We start from the raw sequence: 21,697 nt of genomic DNA on the forward strand, positions 1-21,697 counted from the left end.
AATTTAATATTTGTATAAATTGGCCAGCCCATCCTTTGTCCAAATGACCTTCAACTTAATATAGTTGATTGGCTGGTAGATACAGAACTGGGTTATTCTGTTTTAAAGTCATTTTCCATCATCCTAAGTGGATATTTCCATTTTCCTCCTTTTATGACTTCAAAGTGTTCACAAACCGGAAGTGAGGCATAATTGAATTTTCTACGGTTAAAAAGGAGAAGCTAATTCAATGTGAAGCAGCAGGCTGCCTGTCCTAGTAGACAGCAAGAGCCACGGTGCATAGCCAGGGGGTCAAAAGGTCTATTTTGAAGCAACAATGTGGTAATTATCGATCTGTTGGGATTAACATTTCAAATGTAGCCCTCTATTTCCTGCTTTGATTCTCTTCTCCGAATGCCATTCAGACACTTGAACTACTCAGCTCTTAGGGATTCAAGAGAGAAATGGTTGGAAAAAACTTGGGGCTGAAATTTCTTGGCTTATTTACTCTTCTTGTCTTCTATTCCCTCCCTCCTTCCAAAAATATTATTTGATATTGAGAAAAAGAACAACCCTTCCCATCCCCAGGGAATGCTGCACGTGACTGCTGTTTTCAACAGGGAAATTGGACAAGTGCTCCCTGCAAACACGCATGCTCCGTTCTACCTCTTCACGTTGGGTGGATTTCTGTGCTTTTAGCCTTCAGGGGATGACCTTGCTCTTCACTAGCTCAGCCAAACTCATTTCTTCACTTACATATTTCTCTGTATTTTTTAAACCCATATTTTTTTAGTAGAAAATAAATCTTTTGATTGAAGATATATATTTTTAGCTTCTCTCATCTTCTTTGGGCAATTGCTTTGAGGAAGTACTTTCTATTTTTTTTAAAATATATTTTAACTTCTCATCTGAGAAAAATAAACAAGGCCCTGGGAAACAAGAAAAATAAGAAAAAGCCCCTAGAAAATAAGCTGTCTGTAGTCTTATACCAAATCCCAGTTTCTCTTATCACTTTGGTATTCAAAAATTGGTCCTGGGTCTTCTTCCATTAGGAGAAACCAATTATTATTATTTCATGCTGGAAACAAAATTCCCTCTCTCATCCTTTTGGTGCTGATGCGTTTCTCTTTGCTTTCATTGGCTGATGCCTGTAGACTTTCATCTCCTGTAAATCTCACATCCTTGATGAAAGTATTGTTCCTAACGCTGGGTGTCTGACTTATCTGCAGAGTTGACCTGCTTTGTCATAGCTTCCTCTTGATCAGAACTCTCCTCCTAACTCATCGTCCTGTGTTCTCCCTCTTCCTTTCCTACTCTGCCCACCCTCTGCATTCCCAAAGGCTGCTGAAGGCCCTCAGAATGAATAATAACCAAAATTTGTAAGCCACATACGTTGAGTTTGTAATAACGTTACAGTTTGTAATATGCTGAGTTACAAAATGTCAGGGTCAGATACTCTTTCAAGTAGGTTTTTATATTCTAAATGTCCCTCCTTGACATCTGTTATCAATTTTTGACTGAATGTATTGATCTTAATGTGTCTACTACTTTAAAATCCCAGAATGGCCTCCACAAATAACTAGTCCTAACCCTGGCTGATGACAAACAGTCACAGCACGTTATCCTGTGTGTTCCTGGACCTGCTTCACTGCAGAGTGAGTCTTGAAAGGAAATATGTACAATTTCATAGATATAAGGAAAAGACATTTCAAAAGTATGTAACCTATTCATGGTGCCAAGAGTCCCATTGGCCACGGGGTAAGGACCAAATAAATGGGCATGGACTTGAGCCTGCCTGTGCTTCGTAGGACAGGAAAGAAGAACAGAGCAGGCTCTCATAAATGATACCAATGAACTCAAGATTTGTTTTCTTTGTCAAAAGCAAGAACATGGAAGACATGATCAAGGATAATCAAGTATACACCAGACACTATATAGATTACCAACTAAACCAAGACCGAAAGGAAACCAAACCTACAAAATCCAGCCATTGGTACTGGCAAGTTAAATTCTTCCCCAAGGCTAATATTGGCCAGTATTGCCAGCAGGTGTAGCAATGGCTTATGGCTCTGTTCATTCAAATCTAAATAGTGAGTCATCTGTGGCTTTCCACAAGGCTGATTCGGGATAAACTGAGCCAGACTTTGGTTACCTATCAATTTGGCACCTAGTTATTAAAAGATGTCCTACACAGTGTATTTTGCTCGTGACCTATCAAGTCCATAAATGGGCAACAGATGTCCATATGCAGGCTCCAAATTGAACATAAGTTTTTGGTCTTTACAGCCAGCCTCACTTATTGCTTCAGACTGATGCTGTGGGCATAGGAAGGAATAGGAAAGTTCTCTAGGAACAATACACCACCTTTGCAGGGGTGGTGTGCACTATTCGCACATGAAAAATATCCAGGAGTGAAACTTAGGGGTGGAAAGAGCTGTTGTTTCCAAACCAATGTGGTCACTTCCTGAATCAGGTAGTATTTGCACTGCGCATTCTAAAACACATAGTTAATCACTCCCATAAATGTTTATTTTGTCTTTCATCTGAGCTAGCTTCCTCCCTGTCACTCCCACCCACACAGGGAGAGGAGACTCTGTGCTCACCCTCTGTGGTCAGCAATGACCTTGCCAACCAGGATGCTCATTGGCCGTTTAGATCTGCATCTATCTTGTTTCCAAAGAAGTCACACTTAATGAGGGCTGGCAAATTCCGAGAATCAGGACAGGATGAACCTGTTACCTCCTAGACTGCTAATCAGAACACTGGGCTACATGCCGTGGGGGGATCTGTCCTGCTCAACTACGCCCTTAAATCAATTTGGACTAATTTCACCCCCAAGCAGGCTCGGCACATGTCCCTTTCAGGAATTTAATCTTGGCCGTGATGTGCTGCTGATATTGACCATTACTTGACATTATAATGAGACCATTTGGGGCAAATTGCATCTGGTAACATGTTTAAGTCCAGGGCACCTGCTCATGCCATTGTTTCTTCCTGTGTGCCTTTATGCTAACCAAAGAACAAGGGCAGGAAAAGCTATTTCATTTTTTTGAGAATATTTTTAAAATCAGGAGGCTCAGGGAGTGAACCAGGCCTACTCTTTGCTCTGAGTTAGTTTCTATTGTTCCATCGTATAATAGGCTCTCAATTCTGAATACATCTAGACTTGATGGTTGTCTGCAATGTGTATTGAACATATTGTGAACATGTATATACAAAATAACATATATATAGTTCCTATATATAATATATATGAAAAATTCCTATATATAATATAGGTTACAACAAAGTGTATATATGAAAAGTGCTTGGTATAAAGCAACATAGAGTAGCCAAAGGGACTTATTGGCCACAGCTGTGGCTACCATTGAAATGAATGAAAAAGATATAGGTGAATACTTGTAATCCATGTTGATACCATTTCTCTTCTTTCTGCTCCTTTATAGTAGCCAAGGGGAAGGGGAAGAGGGGTGGTAATCCACTTGTTAGAAATACATTTGTGAGAAAATTTTATGCTTTTGGTCTGATATTTTTGTGTCCAGCTAGGAAAACAGAACCTATCTAAGTTTATTTACAAGATTTATTATCCTTGGCTTTTCGTTTGTTTGTTTGGCTTTCAAAGAGAGAAGACATACATTTGAAAAAATAAAATAAAATCAGGACTTAATAGACACATGTTCTACAAAAAGAGGTTAGGCAATAGTCACAACAACACTGGAGTTTAAAGACCTAGTCCATGGATTCCTTACAGAGATAAAATGAGAATGCATATGCCTGAAAAAATAAAAGATAGATTGAAAATTGTCTCGGTGACATCACTTGCGAATGACAATGATTTAAATGCCCAAAGATACTATTTCATAAAAACTAGAAACATGAATGTTCCTGGTTTGTCTCGAACAGTTACTAAACAATCTAAGACCTAGGGAAAAAACACTTCATCAACCTCATCTCATAATAAATGTATTGCCAGTCTGCTTTAATTGGATGATAAAGACACAATGTAGTGGTGATTCAAGGGTTCAAGCCCTATGAACACAGGAAGATCAAGTCAGCTATTTTCCCTCAGACAACAGCAGCTCATCTTTGCACATTCTGGGGAGAGAAGAGAATTGGTGGTTATGACAAAGCACAGATGTGGGGATCCTGTGGATGGGAATGTTAAAGTCAAAGTAGTCACGGGATCAATTAGATCTTGGAGGTTAACCTTCTTTTGAGTCAGTGTCTTGAACATTTATGTTCAGCACTCTGACTTAGGAGCTACTAATGCTTTTCTTCTGAAAAAAAAAAAAACTTCCAAAATGTATCACTCTATATTAATTGGAAGGAAAAATAAATAAATGTAGATTTTATTTTTTTAATTATGCTTCCAGTGTGGGGCAAAATCAAACTGTCTTCTATTAGTCTTAATGAGATGACTTTGGCATTGGGGTTTAGAACCAGATACTAGGTGTTGATTAAATTGGTGGCTAATGTGTGGCATTGTGAAACATGGATTAGTTTACCCTCTGTGAAGGGACAATGGATTTTATTAACCTATATTTAAAATAACAATTGTCTTTGGACTCACTCCTATGGAATATATAAGACTATTAGACATGGCCTTGGGGCAAACAGACTCTACTTCCAAAAAAGACCTGTCTGGTCAGATTGTTCGGAAAGCAATAAAAATGCACTGTCGATACCAGATGGCCAATAGCTCCTTTGGCTCAACTGGGAGAAAATAATCCTTCTGTCCCTATCCTGAGTGTTGTATCATTTCCACCTAAGAAAACCAGGCTCGAGTCATTGTCTTGCATGTGGTTAACTTCCTTCTCACTCCATCCCCCTTCTCTGTACTTATCGTTGATCTAGGCCCTCGCTGGACGAGGCCCTGCAGTGGCGCCATTCCCTGGACAAGCTTCTCCACAACAACTGTAAGTTCACCTGGTCTCGCGAGGATTGGGGGCGGGGCACATTTCCTCATGTCCGTCTCCAGTTTATGGTCTGAACAAGGGAAGGGCATCTTGAGACTGGAGTTGTCCAGTTGGCTAGAAGGGAAAGTCACGGTGGGAGCATGTAAGGACAGACGTTTGGGGCTTCCTTCATGCCTGTCCTTGTTTGCTTGTATAAGCCACATCACATGCCTTACTGGTTGAGACTGGGTCCCATGAAGTCCAGGCTGACCCTCAAACTCACTATGTGTCTGAGGGTGACCTAGAACTCCTGATCTTCCTCCCTCTACCTTGAAATTACTGAGATTGCAAACAGGCATTGCCCTCCCTGCTTCTGTATGCTTCTTCATGTTCTCATAAGTGGGCCAAATAAGCCACCTCTCCTGCTTTGCCTCATAGATTGAGAAAGACAAGATTTAGCGTCAAAAAATGTCTTTGAACAAGCCATGGACCCCTGAGCTCAACCTGCTCTCAACTGCTCTTGGGACCTAATAAGATTGCTGTCTCTACCCTTGGTCGAATCTCTACACGCCATGCCTCCTCTTTTGTTAACCTACATTTTAGAGCTTCATTTGAGATGCAACAAAGATGCACACTCTTTTCTGGCTGAAACTAACGTATTATTTATCTTTCCCCACTCCACAGTCCTTACCACTTACCAAGGCTTACACTCTCGAGTTCAAATTTCCAATGTTCCAGATATACCATAATAACCTCCAATGTTCCAGATACACCATAATAACCATGTGACTGGTCATGAGGCACATTGAACTATTCTCTGTTTATGTGAGATTTCTCCGTGTAAACCCATGGACAGAAATACCTTGCTCTCAGATCTTTATCTACTGAAGTTCTATTCCCTGAAGAGCTAACCCCAGTGACAAATGCCTAGTCTTCTTGGCCATTTAGAGTCAGTCACTCTAAAGTTCCAAAGCCATTCATCAGCACATCTTTCATGGTGCTTAGTACCCTTGTTTTGTTTTGTTTTGTTTTCATTTTGGGATAGGTCAAAAGCCCATTAACAGTCAGGATCTAGTCTTTTTCTTCTGGGCATTTTCAAAAGACAAAGTGCATAGTCTGGGGTGAAGGAGATAAAAATCTGTTGGCTGATTCACTCTAAATTTGTGACCAACTTACAATATCCAACTTCTTCATCTGCATTATAAGAATGGACTAGGAAATTCTGTTAGATACTTAGGAAAAAAATCCCCACAAGGATTTAAAGAGTAATAACAAAGGCAGAGTAGATGACAATGACTGCATGGTGGAGTTTATATAAACATCTTGAAAGCAAATTTTTATTTTATGTGTGTGAGTGTTTTGACTACATGTACTTATGTACCTGAAATTTATGCCTGGTGCTGGTGGAGGCCAGAAGAGGGTGTTAGATCACCTGGAACTGGAGTTACAGATGGGTATGAGTTGCCTTGTATGTACAGGGAACCAAACTCGGGTCTTCTGCAAGAGTAGCAAGTGTTCTTAACTACTGAACCATTTTTTCTAGACCTTACATGATAATTTTCAGTTTGTTTATGATGGAGTAACTTCTTACAAGTAAGAAACCTGGCAGTCTTTGGTTTTTGGAGTAGAGACCCAAAGTCTCTAACTTGAAGGATTTGAATCACATTCATTTCTGATTCTCTTTCCTTCCTTCCTTCCTTTCTTCCTTCCTTTCTTCCTTCCTTCCTTCCTTCCTTCCTTCCTTCCTTCCTTCCTTCCTTCCTCCCTCCCTCCCTCCCTCCCTCCCTCCCTCCCTCCCTCCCTCCCTCCCTCCCTCCCTCCCTTCTTTCTTTCTTTCTTTCTTTCTTTCTTTCTTTCTTTCTTTCTTTCTTTCTTTCTTTCTGCCTTATGTTAAAGAGGGTACCATACCCCAACACATACAAGGTGTTCAGTGAATATTTTTTTTTTTTTTTTTTGGTTTTTCGAGACAGGGTTTCTCTATGTAGCTTTGCGCCTTTCCTGGAACTCACTTGGTAGCCCAGGCTGGCCTCGAACTCATAGAGATCCGCCTGGCTCTGCCTCCCAAGTGCTGGGATTAAAGGCGTGCGCCACCACCGCCCGGCCTCAGTGAATATTTTTTTGAATGAATGAGCAAGTTAATTGAGTTTGCTTCTTGGAACTAGAGATTTCATGAATGTAGAACAGCCATGTAGAACAAAAATATTTGTATTGATCTATTGATTTGTCTTACTCCAGTAATTTGGGGGCCAATAGCATTTTGACGTGGTGAGTTGATAAATTATGAAAGCTAAGTAGCCTAGATAGGGGTATTTGCTGCTGTTATAGAGAAATAAGAGTTAACAGAACCATGCTTTCCAAATTCTTAAGAGAGAAGATAAATATCAATGTGTTCATACACATTCTTTTCACTCGCACTAATTCTTAGGTCCACATACTCATACACTTTGATTTTAAGGGTACAGGGGACTATTAGACTAAAAAAGCTAAGGGTGTGAGCTAAGCCAGAAGTAGGTAATGTTAATACCTTGACATTGTTGTGGGAGCCAAAGTCTTTCCAATTGCAAACAGATGATTATCCTAGTGTGAGATTGAGGTCTGGGAATTTCACAGTAATATTTTCTACTTCTCAAAGGGTAAATTGTGCTTGTATCTATGCATTTGCTTACATAGATGTATAATTTTCTCAAAGCAGTAAGTGGAAAAGCATTCAGTAGCTATTTTAGCCAATACGTTCCTTAAACATGACATCTAGCCATTCAAACTAGCTCCATCAATTAATGTGCTTAAGGTATGGGTGTGAAAGATCCAATAGAAACAAACTGTGCCTTTAAGAGGGATGAAGCTATGAGTAAGATAGGCTGTCTATTATTACTGTCTGTCCATCACTTCCCCATTATATTTCTATCATTGCCTCTCCTCTCTGATTCTCTCTGTGACTCTTCTTTCTCTGTGTGGTTCTTACTGTTACGTCTCTGCTCTATTTATCTCCAGTCATTCCTAAGGAGGAAGCATGGAAGGACAGGTATGCCCAGACAGTTCTATGCCAGCATCTAGAAGCTTCAGCATCACCAGCCTAGAGAAGCAATATGTGGCCTGTTACCTGCATATCTGCCATTATGCTTCATGGATAACTATAAATCCAGCTATGGCTGTTCAATATCTCTTATGACATACTCTCATTTGAATCTGTTGAAACTAATAATCTATTGTCAGAAATAACTGATATAAGCTGTGATTGATGCAAAACAAGTAAAAAAAGCAGATTCATTTAAAAATGTACTACTCTAGACATAATGATCCCTTTCTGTGTGCTTAACTTGAGAAATTTAAACCATTTAAAGTTGAGCATGGCGGCTCATATTTGTAGTTCAAACTCTTGGGAGTCTGAGACAGAGGATTGCTGTGAGTTTAAGGATAACTTTGGACACATGGTGAGTTCTGGACCCATCTAAACTACAGAATACAATGTTGTCTAAAAAACAAAACAACAATGACACCCCCCCACACACACATACATTAACACTAAAGGGTAGGAGTATCATTTTTGCTGATTCATAAGGAACATTTTGAATTCTTTGTGTTGATATAGGCCATTGCCTCTCAGAGTTGATAGTTACCAAAGCTTTCATTAAATCAAAGTTTTCTATAGTAGAAATAAACCCTAGACAGTTCAATCTTTTCTCATTAGCAAGGACCTACTTACTCAAATTCATTTTAAAATTATTTTATGTATTAGTAAAATGTGTTGGGGGGGAGATCAGAGGGCACCTTACAGGAGTTGGTTCTCTCTTTTAACTGAAGATTCTGGAATGGAACTCACCAGGATTGCACATCCAATGCTTTCACCATTTGAGCCTTCTCACTGGCCCTAAAAATGATTTTTAATCATTCAGGGTCTTTGACTTTGTCCTTAAAATACATCGCATTCTTATAAGTTTTGTCTTCAGTTCTAAAACAAGAGCCATCTGGTTTCATTTGTTAGGTCCATAGGGCACACAACAAGTATGTTGATCTTTAAAAACAAAAATAGACTGTACATGGGAGCTTATATAATTCTGCTCTAGCACCATCAAGGACAGTGATTCTCCCACACGAGCATTTTTAAGAACAAACAGGGATAAAACCAGTCTGTGGCAGCACAGTTTTTATTTGGGTCCTCTTTTCCCAAGAGTTGTAGAAGGTCAGAGCATTTTCTCAGACAACCCACCCCACTGTGGCCTGGACTGTCCCTCAACACACAAAACAGCTGGTCAAAACAGCTGGCTCCAGGCGCATCCCTTAGTTCCCATCTTCACAGTCTGCCTTGACTTCTTTTTCTTTGCTTTCCAGTTTTCTTCCTTCTATGTCCTGGTCCATCATTCTCATCATCTCACTGATGGACCGCCATGATGTTCACTTAGGACAATGATAATAATGAAAGTGATATGAAAGATATGTTTCGCTCATGTATGCCTTGTTCATAGATGTATCTACATAAGAAATTTGCATATATTGGTCTATTTAGTGATTGCAATAATCTCGAGACTTAAGTGCCACGACCATTTCTCTTTTTCAGAAAAAGAATCTATTAACCAAAGAGCTGGGTAGCTTGCCCCTGACATACAATGCTATAACAGTAACAAAATTGAGGTTTTAGTTTTCTTTAAAGTTCATGTTCCTCGGTCCTGTGGGCTGGAGGGATATGCTGATTTCATAGTTCATTGAGACCCACTATTAAATATTTGGTGCATATATGTATTTGAGGAGGGACATGGAAACGGGGAAGTGAAGATAAGGAAAACTCAAATAATTTACAGCCTCATGGAAAAGATGGCTGAACAAGCAGATTCCCAACTGGGAGGGGAAAAAAAAAGAAGAAAGCTATGTCTTCTCTTCATTGACAGAAATCCTCAAGAGTGAGCAGGTGGCATTGAAAAGAAGATGGTGTCACAGATGAGGCAACATTTGGATTGGGCTTGTAATGGTGACAAATAGCAATTTTTAATTTGGTATAAATTTTAATTTATACCAAATTAAAAATTCATCAAGAAAGCCAGCGTGGACTGAACTTCACGAAAATTATGCTTGGCACCATATAAAAGCCATGTGTGAATTATTTCGTCTTTTACCACAGCCCTGTCATGCAGGTTTCTTTTACATTTCAATTTAATTCGAATTTACCGTATAAAATGATGGAGGCACCGGCAGGCAAAATGACTTGTCCATGTCACTGTATAATAAAGTGTGTCAAGATTCACCACTAAGCAATCTTGGGTCTAAAGCCCGAGCTTTGAACCAATAAATCATGCCATGGTTTTTAATAAGTTCCAGTGCTATTTCACTGTACTCCGCCAATCCCTCTCCACGGAAGTCTTTGTACTAATCTCATTTTCAAAGTTTTTAACAATCTGACTTGGGTTCTCGAGTTTGTTTATGCTCCTTCTTTCCTCAGAGGGGTTTTACAGGTTGGCCCCCCTGCCTCTGTTATATAAGGCTGTTACTTTGCAATTTTCGCCTAATGTCGAAAATTGCTACCACTCATTAGGGCTAGCTCTGAGATTAGAATGCATGGGTACCATATGATATATGGATACCAGACCCACAGAACGCTTATAGCCAGTCATCAGATGGGCTTCATCAGAGTCCTGGATAGTGGGATGGATGCCTGGGGATGCTGAGAGGTAATCTGAGGCTCTGTGCTGGCTCCTACACGCCCCATAGTGCTTTCTTGGGGTTGTGTGCTCTGCTGTGGTGTGGAGAACCCAGGTAAAAGAAGTGGGGTAAGAAAGATATGTGCACCTTGTAGAGCAGGGATATTTGGCCTGGAATCTTTTCAACTCTGACTCAAAAAGGACACACGCAGGGGTGATGGGAATTCAATAGGAAACATCTCTGAGGAAAGAACCAACAGAAAACCAGAGGCCAAGTGTGGAAAGTTGACTAGAAGTGACTGTGGAGGAGTCTACTAAGAGAATACACAGAGTGCTCAAAAGCTAGGCAGGAGAAAGAGTAGCTTTAAACGGCCCCCAGACCAGTAAGGCATAAAGCTGTTTTATATATTTTGGTTTAAGGTGCATACATTGACAAAAAGCCTTGTAATAGTATTGTGGAATTCACCAGAGCAATGAAACCAGTATTCAGGACATAGGTCTCTGCAATGGAAAGCTAGTTCACAAGTTCATTTCCTGCTGTGAACTGAATGCTAAGACCACTGAAGAGCCCTGATAGTAGTCCTCAGGTCTGAAATAACAATGTTTGGAAGGACTGATCTTCATTGCAAATTTTTACAAAGTGGAATGGGTGACTTGGAGTGTTTGATAATGTATGAGGCTGAGGGCCAGTGGGCCTGTAGGCCTGTGGGGCTGTGGACCTGTGGGGCTGTGGACCTGTGGATCTGTGGGGCTGTGGGGCTGAGGACCAGTGGGGCTGTGGGGCTGAGAGTTTTCCACAAGTGGGTCGTATTTCTTTCTTATTCTTAAGTGCAACAACCATTTCTATTCTTCAGAAAAAGAATCCATTATTCAGAGAGCTGGGTAGCTTGCCTATGACATACAATGCTATAACAGCAACAAAATTAGGGCTTGACTTTTCTTTAAAGTTCATGTTCTTTGGTCCTGTGGGCTGGAGGGATATGCTGATTTCATAGCTCATGTTGAACTCCAGTTATCACTAAATTATGATTAGTAACACAATAGAAACTCCAGTGGGGATAGGAAGAAGGAACACGCCCAGAGAAAACTGTTGGAAGACACATGAACTGCTGTTCCTGCCTACTCACGTTCAGTTGTTTCTAGTATTGATTGATATAGTGTCCTAGAAGTGTTTCTAGTATTGATCAGTGAGAGTGTCCTAGAAGTGTAGAGGAAGGATTAAATTGCCAAGTGTCTTCCTTGGGTCCTGAAATCAATACTGAACCTAATCCCAATTCATTTCCAACCTGGCCATTCTCTTCCTTCTGAATTGAGTGTGGCTGCAAAAAGACCATGAACAGCATGAGAGGAATAAAAATGCACTGGGAAGTTAGCTCAGTGGTTAAGTGCTGCCTTGCTGTGTAAGTTAGAGGACCAGAGCTTGGCCCCCCAGAATCCATGTACCAGGTGGGAGTGATGACCCAGCTGTAATTCCAAGCTCAGAAGGCAGAGGCAGGGGATCCCTGGAGCAAGCTGCCCAGTGAGACTATTGTTACTAGCAAGCTCTGGGTTTGATTGAGAGTTCCAGTCTCAAAGAATGAGGTGGAAGGGCAGTGAAGATTCCCAACATCAACCTGGGGCCTCCACATGTGTGCAAGACATGTGCATCAGCATCGAAGCACAACACATGTACCAACACACATATACACATGAACACACACACACACACACACACACACACACACACACACACACACACACACACACACCAAATACACATGAAAAAATGGCCCTGTATCATCACATATATTTTCGTATCATCGCATATATTTTGTCCAATTCATACAACAGATAATGACGAACAAATGAAAATTTACAGTCTATAGACGAGAGAGCAACAGATGTTCAAGAAAAAGAGAAACGGATTGAAATTGGGTAAAAAAAAATTAGTGTATAACGTGTTACCTAAACAGAAATAATGAAATGTAGATATGCCCTGGCCAAGGCAAGTGAGGAGAAGCCTGACCCCTGAAGTTGACGGCAGACATTTCTGACTTCTGGCTTGGAAGGCAGTTGGCATACCAGGCCATGCTGCCAAGACTGGGCCCTTGGCATAGCCTGTGAGAACTAGAATTGTTTCCTCTCCTTCTTCAAAAACCTCCATTTTCCTCCATAATAGTATGATTCACTTCTTAGATATACGGTCATTAGGATGTTGGTTTAAATAGTTTCGTGTATATATGTGTATCTGCACACATTAGTCAGAGAAGGAAACAGCATACATTTAGATTTATTTTTCTTTATGATTCACCTCCAATACCTTGTTAAATCCTCTTCATGAGCTCTCTCCATCTACCATTTGGGAGGTTAGTACTAAAGGGAACAGGAAAGGGTAGGGCCCAGGAATTAGCATATGTACACAGATAGCATCTACAGCTGTTTACAGACTCACCGTTGTTCTATTACATTTGATATCTTCTAAACACTGACTTTTACTGGTGGTCATAATAACTTCCTGCTGTGACAACATCCCCTGATCCTTCATTCAGATACCGATTTGAAAATTGCTAATTCACCTTCTTTCAGTCTGAACTGAACTTAGGCTCCTGGTGTGACCTTGTAGCTACTCTTCAAAGGTTTTCATTGTATAGATGTTCAATGAGTCTCCTCATTTTTTTTTTTTTTTAACTTTCTCCTTTCCTTGGAATCTCTAACCTCGGCTAGGGAACCAAGCTTATTTCATTTAGCAATGTGATGTATTGCACTCACTCAAAATTCATCAGTAAAAAGAGGAAACAAGATAATAGTTCCTGGCAGTCAATCATTATAAACATTACTCATTTTGACAAATCAAGTTTTAAGTATGTTCTTTGGGGCTAGGAATATAGTTGTGTGGTAGAGTGCTTACGTAGTATGCATGGGGCTCTTAATTCAGTTTTCACTACTAAAAATAAGTTTTCTTTGGAATTGATGTGTGTCCTGGCTGTCATCAGTATTGACTGAGAATCCTCAGTGTCAAAACATTTGTCACCTGAATGTACACTGCATTCACTTGTGTAAAAGACGGCGAGGTAAAGCCCTCTGCCCAGTGTCCGAGTGCGTGAGGAACAGAGCTGTTCTCTGTGGCCTCTGCATCCCTGCCCCAGCCTGCCTCCATGTGAATGAAGAGATAAAGGCAGATGAGGATGGACTAAAAGTCCATGCATGGGACAGCATGATCGAGCCTTTCTGTATCATCTCTAGCATCTGTGTTCTAACCTTATGTTTTTCTCTCAAATTAGAGGAGAGAGTAGGAAGCTCCTAATGGAAAGTTCCTGTTCCAAGAAACAGAATCACACAGCTCCTGATAAGTGCCTTAGGATAATAGACAAATGTGTGAGACTACAGAATCAGATAGCTTGGTTTTAAGTCCCAGCCTTGCACTTACTTGCTGGACATTTTAGAGCAGTCACTTGACTTCTGTGACCTCATTTACAAAACAGGACACTTAGGGTTCCTGCTCTCTGGGTGTATAATAAGAATTAAACGAGTTTCCATTTGCAAGATTTTTTTTTACATCAATGGCAGAATTACTGGAAGTAAAATTGTTTCTTTTTTAGCTAGAAATAGAGTTTGTCAAATCAGTTAATGAAATCTTCCTATTGACTTTTTGCTTCCTAGATGGACTTGCCACCTTCAAAAGTTTCCTGAGGTCTGAATTCAGTGAGGAAAACCTTGAGTTCTGGGTTGCCTGTGAGGAGTACAAAAAGATCAAGTCCCCGGTCAAAATGGCGGAGAAGGCAAAGCAAATTTATGAAGAATTCATCCAGACAGAGGCCCCTAAAGAGGTTGGTACTGCTGGGCAGGTGGCTGAGTACATCCTTTTTTTTTAAGATCCAAATCAGTACATTCCCAGGCACACCTTCATGAGCTGCAGGCACAACCTCTGGAGCTAAAGACTACCCGAACTTGTGATTAGACTGCCTAGTAAACACCTACTGAATACAATGGCAGTGTGACTAAGTCAAGTGCATCTGACTTAAATGCTGTACAGACCACTGTGCAGCCAGTGGCTCCTGGAGTCTCTTCAGAACCATGCACCCAACCTTAATTAAGAAGGAAGCCAATGTAAGATTTGAGATGAAATGTGGGGTCTAGTTCCTTTCCTTTGAAATGTAAGAATGTCAACAACTGTTTTGTAAAGCTATGAGAATTAAATTAAACAAACAGTAGATGTGAGAGGAAAAAAAAAACCACATGAATGTGCCAACTAATTGATGCCAGTGAGTCCTCTGTCTCTAGCCTTTGACATTTGTTGAGGCAACAGGACTTCCACTCATGGGAACCAAAACAATACAAAGTAACAGTGCGAAAGGTATTTAAAGCCAATATACCACTAATTGACTGCCCAAGAGCAGGTATGTTCAGGTTTCAAGAAAGCTTTGGGGAAGTCTGTCTGCTCTTATCTTTGCCATCATTGATGACACCCAACTGAAAAGCTTGTTGAAAAATCCAGGATGGCCGCAGTCAGACCTATCTATCTGGTCAGGTCCTATAGTCCCTCATGGTTCTCTTGAATCCAATGCGGACATTGAATGTCATCAAGGTTTGATGTCAAACACATAGGTGATTGAGTGAACCTCTTGAGTAGTCAGGGATCTATTACAGATGATTTGTAAGGGGAAAGATTCTCTCATCTCTCTTCTTTTGCATATGTGATACATCTTATAGAAGCAACATGAGATATTTTATTCCTTTGGCTGTGTAGTGTCCTTAGTTCGTCTTTTCAAGAAACAGATGAGGGTATGAAGATGTAGCTCAGTTGGTAGAGCACTTTGTTAGCATGCAGCAGTTCCTGGTTCAATCCCCTAGCACAGATTAACCACTCAGTAGGTAAAGCACTGGCTCATTGCTGTGTTTCTTATACGGCCAAAACTGCTGCTTCCTGGTTTGTTTTCAGGAAGACTGGTTCTAAAGCTATGCCAAGGGTTCCAGGCCATGAACTGTTCTTCACGATCATCAGAAGGCAGGAAACCTAATGGGCAGAGAAAGTCAATATAATCAAGCCTTAGTTCACTTGCATTCAAATCTGTTTGATAAAAACACTTATCATAGAGATGGTCATGAGCCACTTGCATATACATCTTAGGTGGTTGAAGGAGGAAATAGCGTAGGCATAGATTGGCTACTGGTGGAGGACACCTGGCAGTTGTCTAATGCCGGTTGGCTCTGATCCTGAGTCACGTGTTCACTGTAGGCAGCATCAGTTGCCTCACCCCACTGCTTCTGAAACAGCAGTGGTTTTTCTTACTTCATGGCATTCTTTCTATCCTGCATCTTGATGGTGACAATTCTGCCCCCTTTGGCTGGTACCCTCATCAAATCCTGAAGCCTAAGTTGACTCATTGACCCTGTTTCCTGGCCCACAGGTGAACATTGATCATTTCACTAAGGACATCACCATGAAGAACCTGGTGGAACCTTCCCCGAGCAGTTTTGACCTAGCCCAGAAAAGGATCCATGCCCTGATGGAGAAGGATTCGCTGCCCCGTTTTGTGCGCTCTGAGTTTTATAAAGAGTTGATCAAGTAGTAATCTGATCAACTATCAGATTATCAGGCTTCAGAAATCACCCCGTGAGTTGACTTCCATCCTCTGTAGTAACACAGTATCCCCCAAGCACCTGCACATTTTCCCATAGCAGCTTTGCTCCAAGACACCCAAACAAAGGCAAACCCTACACCGTGTTGCTAACTCTCCTGCTCATGTTGGTTTGAGTGTGGATCTGTTGGCCTTCACTTCTATTTCTTCTTTCTGACTGCTTTGTAATGAAGGTCTATCTACCAAGTTTCTGTCAGCCTGAGTCACAGAAAAAACAAAATCCTGTTTAACATAAAGCTGTCTGTGAAAAGAATAGGTAATAGATTGTTCTTTTAACTGGGCTGAAAAGAAAAACAAGCGCAAGGGTCCCCTTTCAAGGGGATTTGACTGGTCTTGTTGATTCTCATCCTCCAATGATTTCTGAATTCGGTTAGTAAAAGGCACGAAGCTGTTTATAAGGCAGCCACCATTTGGTTTTTAAGCAAGTACACTGTTTAACATACTGATCTCTCCCTCCTAGAGTACCTTTGTGTTAGCTAGACAATCTAAAGAAGAGATACAATAAATATAGTGTGCTCTACAAAATCAGTCTAACAGAATGTGTTTAAATTTAGCCCTTACACCTCCAAATCATGAGGAAAAAAAAGTCAGCCTTTGACTCTCTCAATTAGAAATGCTAAGTACCCAAGAATCTGATTGAGCTATTTCTTGAACAATGAAAAAATTTTTTGACCTCAAATATTTTATTTGCATTAGTTGAAATATCCAAATGTCTGAAAATACCCAAAGAATAAACTCGATATTACACACTCACCCAGATTTCTCCTATTTTGGAGACCTCACTTAGCTACAAACTGTGTGAGTGGCCAGACTTGTCAATGGAGGGTGAGGTGGGTGGGAAGGACGCCTCAAGGGCAGTGCTGTGAGGCTACAAAAAAATGCAAGAAGGCATGCTTCTGCAGTCAATGGCAGCATTATATATCCATATATCTGCCCTATCTCTATATAATTTTAAATTTAAAGCACTATATACACATATATATTCTTCTAACATATAAGGCAATAAATGGGAGATAAGTATTCTGGCTCCAAAGGAGAAGCCAAATGTATTAAAATTGGCCTAGAAACTTCTTGGAGGAAAAAAACTCTCTGTGTTAGTATAGTTTCTATGGTAACAAGAAGAAAATACATTCTTTTAAATCTGAGGATTTAGAAAAAGTGGGATGACCTTTGGAGGCAAAGAATGTGTAGTACGTATTTAGCATTTCTCCCCCCTCCTCCCCCTGCTCTCCCGTTTCCCTTGAGCAAACTGCCTGAGAAAGTACGAAACGTAGTGTGTGAGCCCTGAGTGCTTGTCTCGCTCTTCTGGAGAGCACAGTCACGGCTGGAAGTGGGTCTGGGATGTAGGACAGAGCTGGGACTAAATTGTGGTCAATGGACAGGAGGACTCACTTCTTGTTCTTGAAGAAAGCCTATGATTAGCCTCAGAACTGACGCATAATCTGGGCTTCTGTCTGAGTTTGATTAGTTCTGGGTTGAGGGTCAGATTGATATTTTTAAAAAATCAGCAAAGAGAGACCATCAGTCCGAGAGTAACTGAGGAGGCTGTGTCTCATATGTGCCTGTTAGAGCAGGGTTGTTCATGTAAACACACACACACACACACACACACACACACACACACACACACACACACACACACACTTTCTCCTATATGGAGGATGCCTTTTGAAAGGCAGAATCAAATGTACAGAAATATTTTATTCTCCTTTCTCATACTTGAAGCACCACCCCCCTTTACTGTATAAATTGAACTTGAAGCAAATTTTCATTTCAAATGCAGGAGGTGAACTTAACGAGAAAAGTTTTTCTTTTATCCCATTTATGGGCTTCACCTGACTGATGCATTTCCTCTATAAAATCCATTTCAAAAAGAAGAACTTGATTATTTCCTGAAGAGCAATAGGTATCCATTAACAAATCAGTTAATAAACCAATAAGCACTCCTTTCTAGGGACTTGCCAAACTATGGCGCCATACAAGTGATGGTTTATGAATGATTTAAGTGGCTAGTTAATTTGGTGGAATGACTTTCACTCCTGAGGCTGTACCCTCTAACAGGCATTTCCTTCACTTCCTGGGAACTCAGCAAATCTGGAAGATGGTGGGACACGAGGAGAAGGGGAATAAGGCAGAAAGGAAAGAGCAAAGAAGTGAGCATCCAGTCCCGTGAAATTAGCCTGCTGGCTGGGAAACAAGAGGAACAGCCCCATGTGAAAGATGACCAGATTGTATTTTATCTTCATCCTGTGGGGTTTCAGAGAGGCATTTTGGGGTTCACAATGAGGCAAGACAAGGAAGTTCACCTTAAGATCCTACAGGAAATTGACTAGAGAAAAGGACAACGATGGAGGGCTTCTTTTCCATTAAACTTGTGGGTGCCAGAAAGCAGGGATGAAGGGATCAGTGTGGAGCATCCAAGCATCCAAACCGCAGAGCTAGGGAACTCTAGGCAGGTTTGGGATATGAAGTCTTGGTGTACAGGCTCTCCAGCATTGAGTCTCTCTCTATCCTATATGCATTCTAGCATCAATTGTTCTCTGAGTACAAAGCCCTATGGTGAACAAAAGTTACTTCTGGTGTTAAATACACTTTCCCGAAGTAAGTCCAGTGGCTGAGGAGAGCAAATGAGAACCAAAGAGAAGCTTTCTGTAGCCTCAGTACACCATCGTGGAACTGAGAAGGTTGACTTTCCCCGCTGAGGAGACACCTGGGACTCTAAATGGAAGCTTATTGGAGAGAATGATTGATCCAACACATATTCAGAATCCTTGGAGTTGTATCCTTAATTAACCGTTTAATAATAACCATAGGCATCAAGTAGAGAAGCTATGTAACCATCTTACTCATATCCAGTTTCACATGATTCTTACCTAGTCCCCTGTTTGATGGGACTTTTCCTCCTCACTCACTTCCGCTTCTCTCCACCCTCTCTGAAACACTGTGTCTCACCATACTTAGGTAATAACGAATACATTAAGAGCACTTAAGTTCCTGTCTAGGAAGAGGTGCAGGCACAAACACAGACAAAATAAAGGGAAATGCTGAGAAATGCCACAGAAGGCTGGTAATCTGGATACTGTTTGACCAATATTCTGTCATGAAGCCATCACGATGTGAGGGAACTACAGTTTTGTTTTTCAATTCTACAACTTGGGAAGTCATTGTTTTTAGGGTAGAATGGAATAGAAATGAGAGGTTTATTAAGTCCTGTGCCAGCACCTTTCTAGTAAGTTTAAATTCTGGACCAGTTATGTTTGTTTTCTGACTATTGTATCCAATACTTTGTGTAATATGTAACTCACTCTTACTGATAATAAAATAAATATTAACCTACAACAGAAATCACATGTTATATTAAATATATATCTATGTAATGGTTTCACACATTCTCTTGACTTCCAAATGTTCTTTCAGGAAGATTTTTTTTTCCCCTAGGAAAGGATCATTTCTTTCTCACACTGCTCACAACAGGTGAAGCCGTGATCCATGGAAGGGATTCTCATCAACAAGATTCAGTCCCCAAAGAGGTTGCTAAACAGCACTCAAAAAAGAAAACAAAAAATACAAAGGTAGCAATCACCTGTCGATTCTGCTGCTGTCCCTGTGAGAAGCAGGGTGAGCATGTAGTAGTGTAGTATAGTTTGGATCCTGGATTTTTCAATGCATGTAATAATTCTTTTCTTTCTACATATTGGTGAAAGGGCATAAATCCCTGAGTCACCGCAAACAGTTTGAATCCCATGGTTTTGAATTTAATACTAAGATAGTTTAGATGAGGCGTTAAGGCCACACCTAGTGGAATCGGGACTGGATAGAAGGGCAGAGCTTATATGGAAAATGAAAAAGGAAATGAAGGGATAAATAAGATCAGATTTACCAAGGAGAAGCAAAAATGAGAATTTGGGATAGAAGAAAGGGGGAGAGACCTAGAAAGCAATTGAGGTGAATTGTCATTTCCAGCTCCCATAAGGCCTGACTGTATTTAATGTAGATGTAATGCCCCAGTTCATTTCAATACCGTCTATGCTTTTCATGATTTTATCTTGAATGAGCTCTGAGAGTTTCCAACAAGAAGCATTATTAATAACGACCACAGATGACATTGTCGGTGTCACTGTGGAGGCAGTGGCAGAGAAATTTGGAGATCTGATCAGCTCTCAGATCCCTGACCGGCCACCAGGATCAGAGGAACTAGATGAAATCTCTTGAGATCTGGGATTATTGGCTTTAACTTGAGCCAAACAGGCCAAATGGGTCAATGTCTAATGGAAACCCAACCCTACTGTGTGTCAGGTAAACCCAAATCAGGCAAGGCAGGCTCTCTGAGCTAGAAAATCTCATGGGCATTTTTAATGATCAATGTACATTTTCTGAATTATTGGTGTCTAAGTTACTTTACTGTTACTGTGGTAGACACCATGAGTAGAAGCACCTTAAGGCAGGGAGAGTTTATTTTAGCTTATGGTTTCAGAGAAATGAGACTTCATGATTGCCTAGCAGAGGCATGGTGGCTGCAACAGGAAGCTGAGTGCTCACATCTTGAGCCACAAGCTCAAAGTGGAGGAACAAACTACAAGTAGAGCAATGCTGTGACCTCCCAAATTCCACCTCTGGGACATACTTCCCCCAGCAAAGGACCTCCTGAAACTTCACACCCAGCACCATCAACTGGGGACCACGTGTTCAAATGCCCGAGACTATGGGGCACATTTCTCATTCAAACCACCACCATCAGTGTCTTTCAATTTTCCAAATACAATAGTTTTCCCCATGGCTTCTCTTTTCATGGCCTCTGGGTGCAGTTTGTGTTTGAATGAGTCTCATCAGGCCAGTTCTTGGTCTTTTCAAATAATCCACTTTTTGGTCAAATCCTACCCTCTTAATGATTTGACATGTTAAAATAATAAAAGACATAGAAGATAATGTTATTAAAAGGCAAGCTTATGAGTCCTTGCTCCATGCTTGGCAGACAAATTTCCCAGCAGGCAGCCAGGTTCTCTGTCATTGAGACCACATTTCCAGGTTGTCTTCACCACGGGGTATCAGGCAGACTGGCATGATGACAGCTACACTCGGAGAAATGGTGCCTCGTGCAACTGGAAGAACTGGGACGTGAGAAACGGACATCTGTCTTGAATTATGCTGCCAAATGCCCAAAGCCTACTTGCTTCCAAGCACAATTCTTGGAAAACATAAAAGACACTTAGAAAGGTATTATAGCACAAACAGGGGTTTAATGAATAGGGGTGAGTAGAGACTGATGCGTCTTCATTTCCTTTAACTGAACATTTATTTGGACTTCTTAATTTAGCAACTAAAACCTCAACCCATTCAGATTTCTCTAGGAATCAACTGACAATGAGTAGGTGGAGGTGATAAAGATTTTTAAAACTCCAGGTTCAGAAAAATCCTGTCCCTTTCAGGATGGAGAGCCTCTTCTCGTCTCTCTGCAGAGGTTCTCTTCAGCTGGGAGACCAGCAGCTGGGGGCATAAAGGTCTGGCATGGACTCCTTCTGTTCAGCCAAATCCCCCTAGTGACCAGTTATGCACAGTGGTCACATACAAGGAGACA

The 21,697-nt window shown here is 40.9% G+C and overlaps 1 protein-coding gene across 1 annotated transcript in view; it reads left to right on the forward strand.

Annotated features, from left to right (window-relative positions):
* Rgs5 (regulator of G protein signaling 5) overlaps positions 1-19,467 on the forward strand; it is a 41,759-nt gene extending 22,292 nt beyond the window's left edge. Inside the window, exons 3-5 of the mRNA XM_006994294.4 lie at positions 4,834-4,895; positions 14,144-14,310; positions 15,892-19,467. Coding sequence (XP_006994356.1) covers positions 4,834-4,895; positions 14,144-14,310; positions 15,892-16,053 — 391 coding nt within the window. The 3' untranslated portion in view covers positions 16,054-19,467. The remainder of the gene's footprint in view (positions 1-4,833; positions 4,896-14,143; positions 14,311-15,891) is intronic.
* The last annotated feature ends 2,230 nt before the right edge of the window (positions 19,468-21,697 follow it).

The sequence above is a fragment of the Peromyscus maniculatus genome, chromosome 11 (assembly GCF_049852395.1).
Source record: "Peromyscus maniculatus bairdii isolate BWxNUB_F1_BW_parent chromosome 11, HU_Pman_BW_mat_3.1, whole genome shotgun sequence".
Taxonomy (NCBI): domain Eukaryota; kingdom Metazoa; phylum Chordata; class Mammalia; order Rodentia; family Cricetidae; genus Peromyscus; species Peromyscus maniculatus.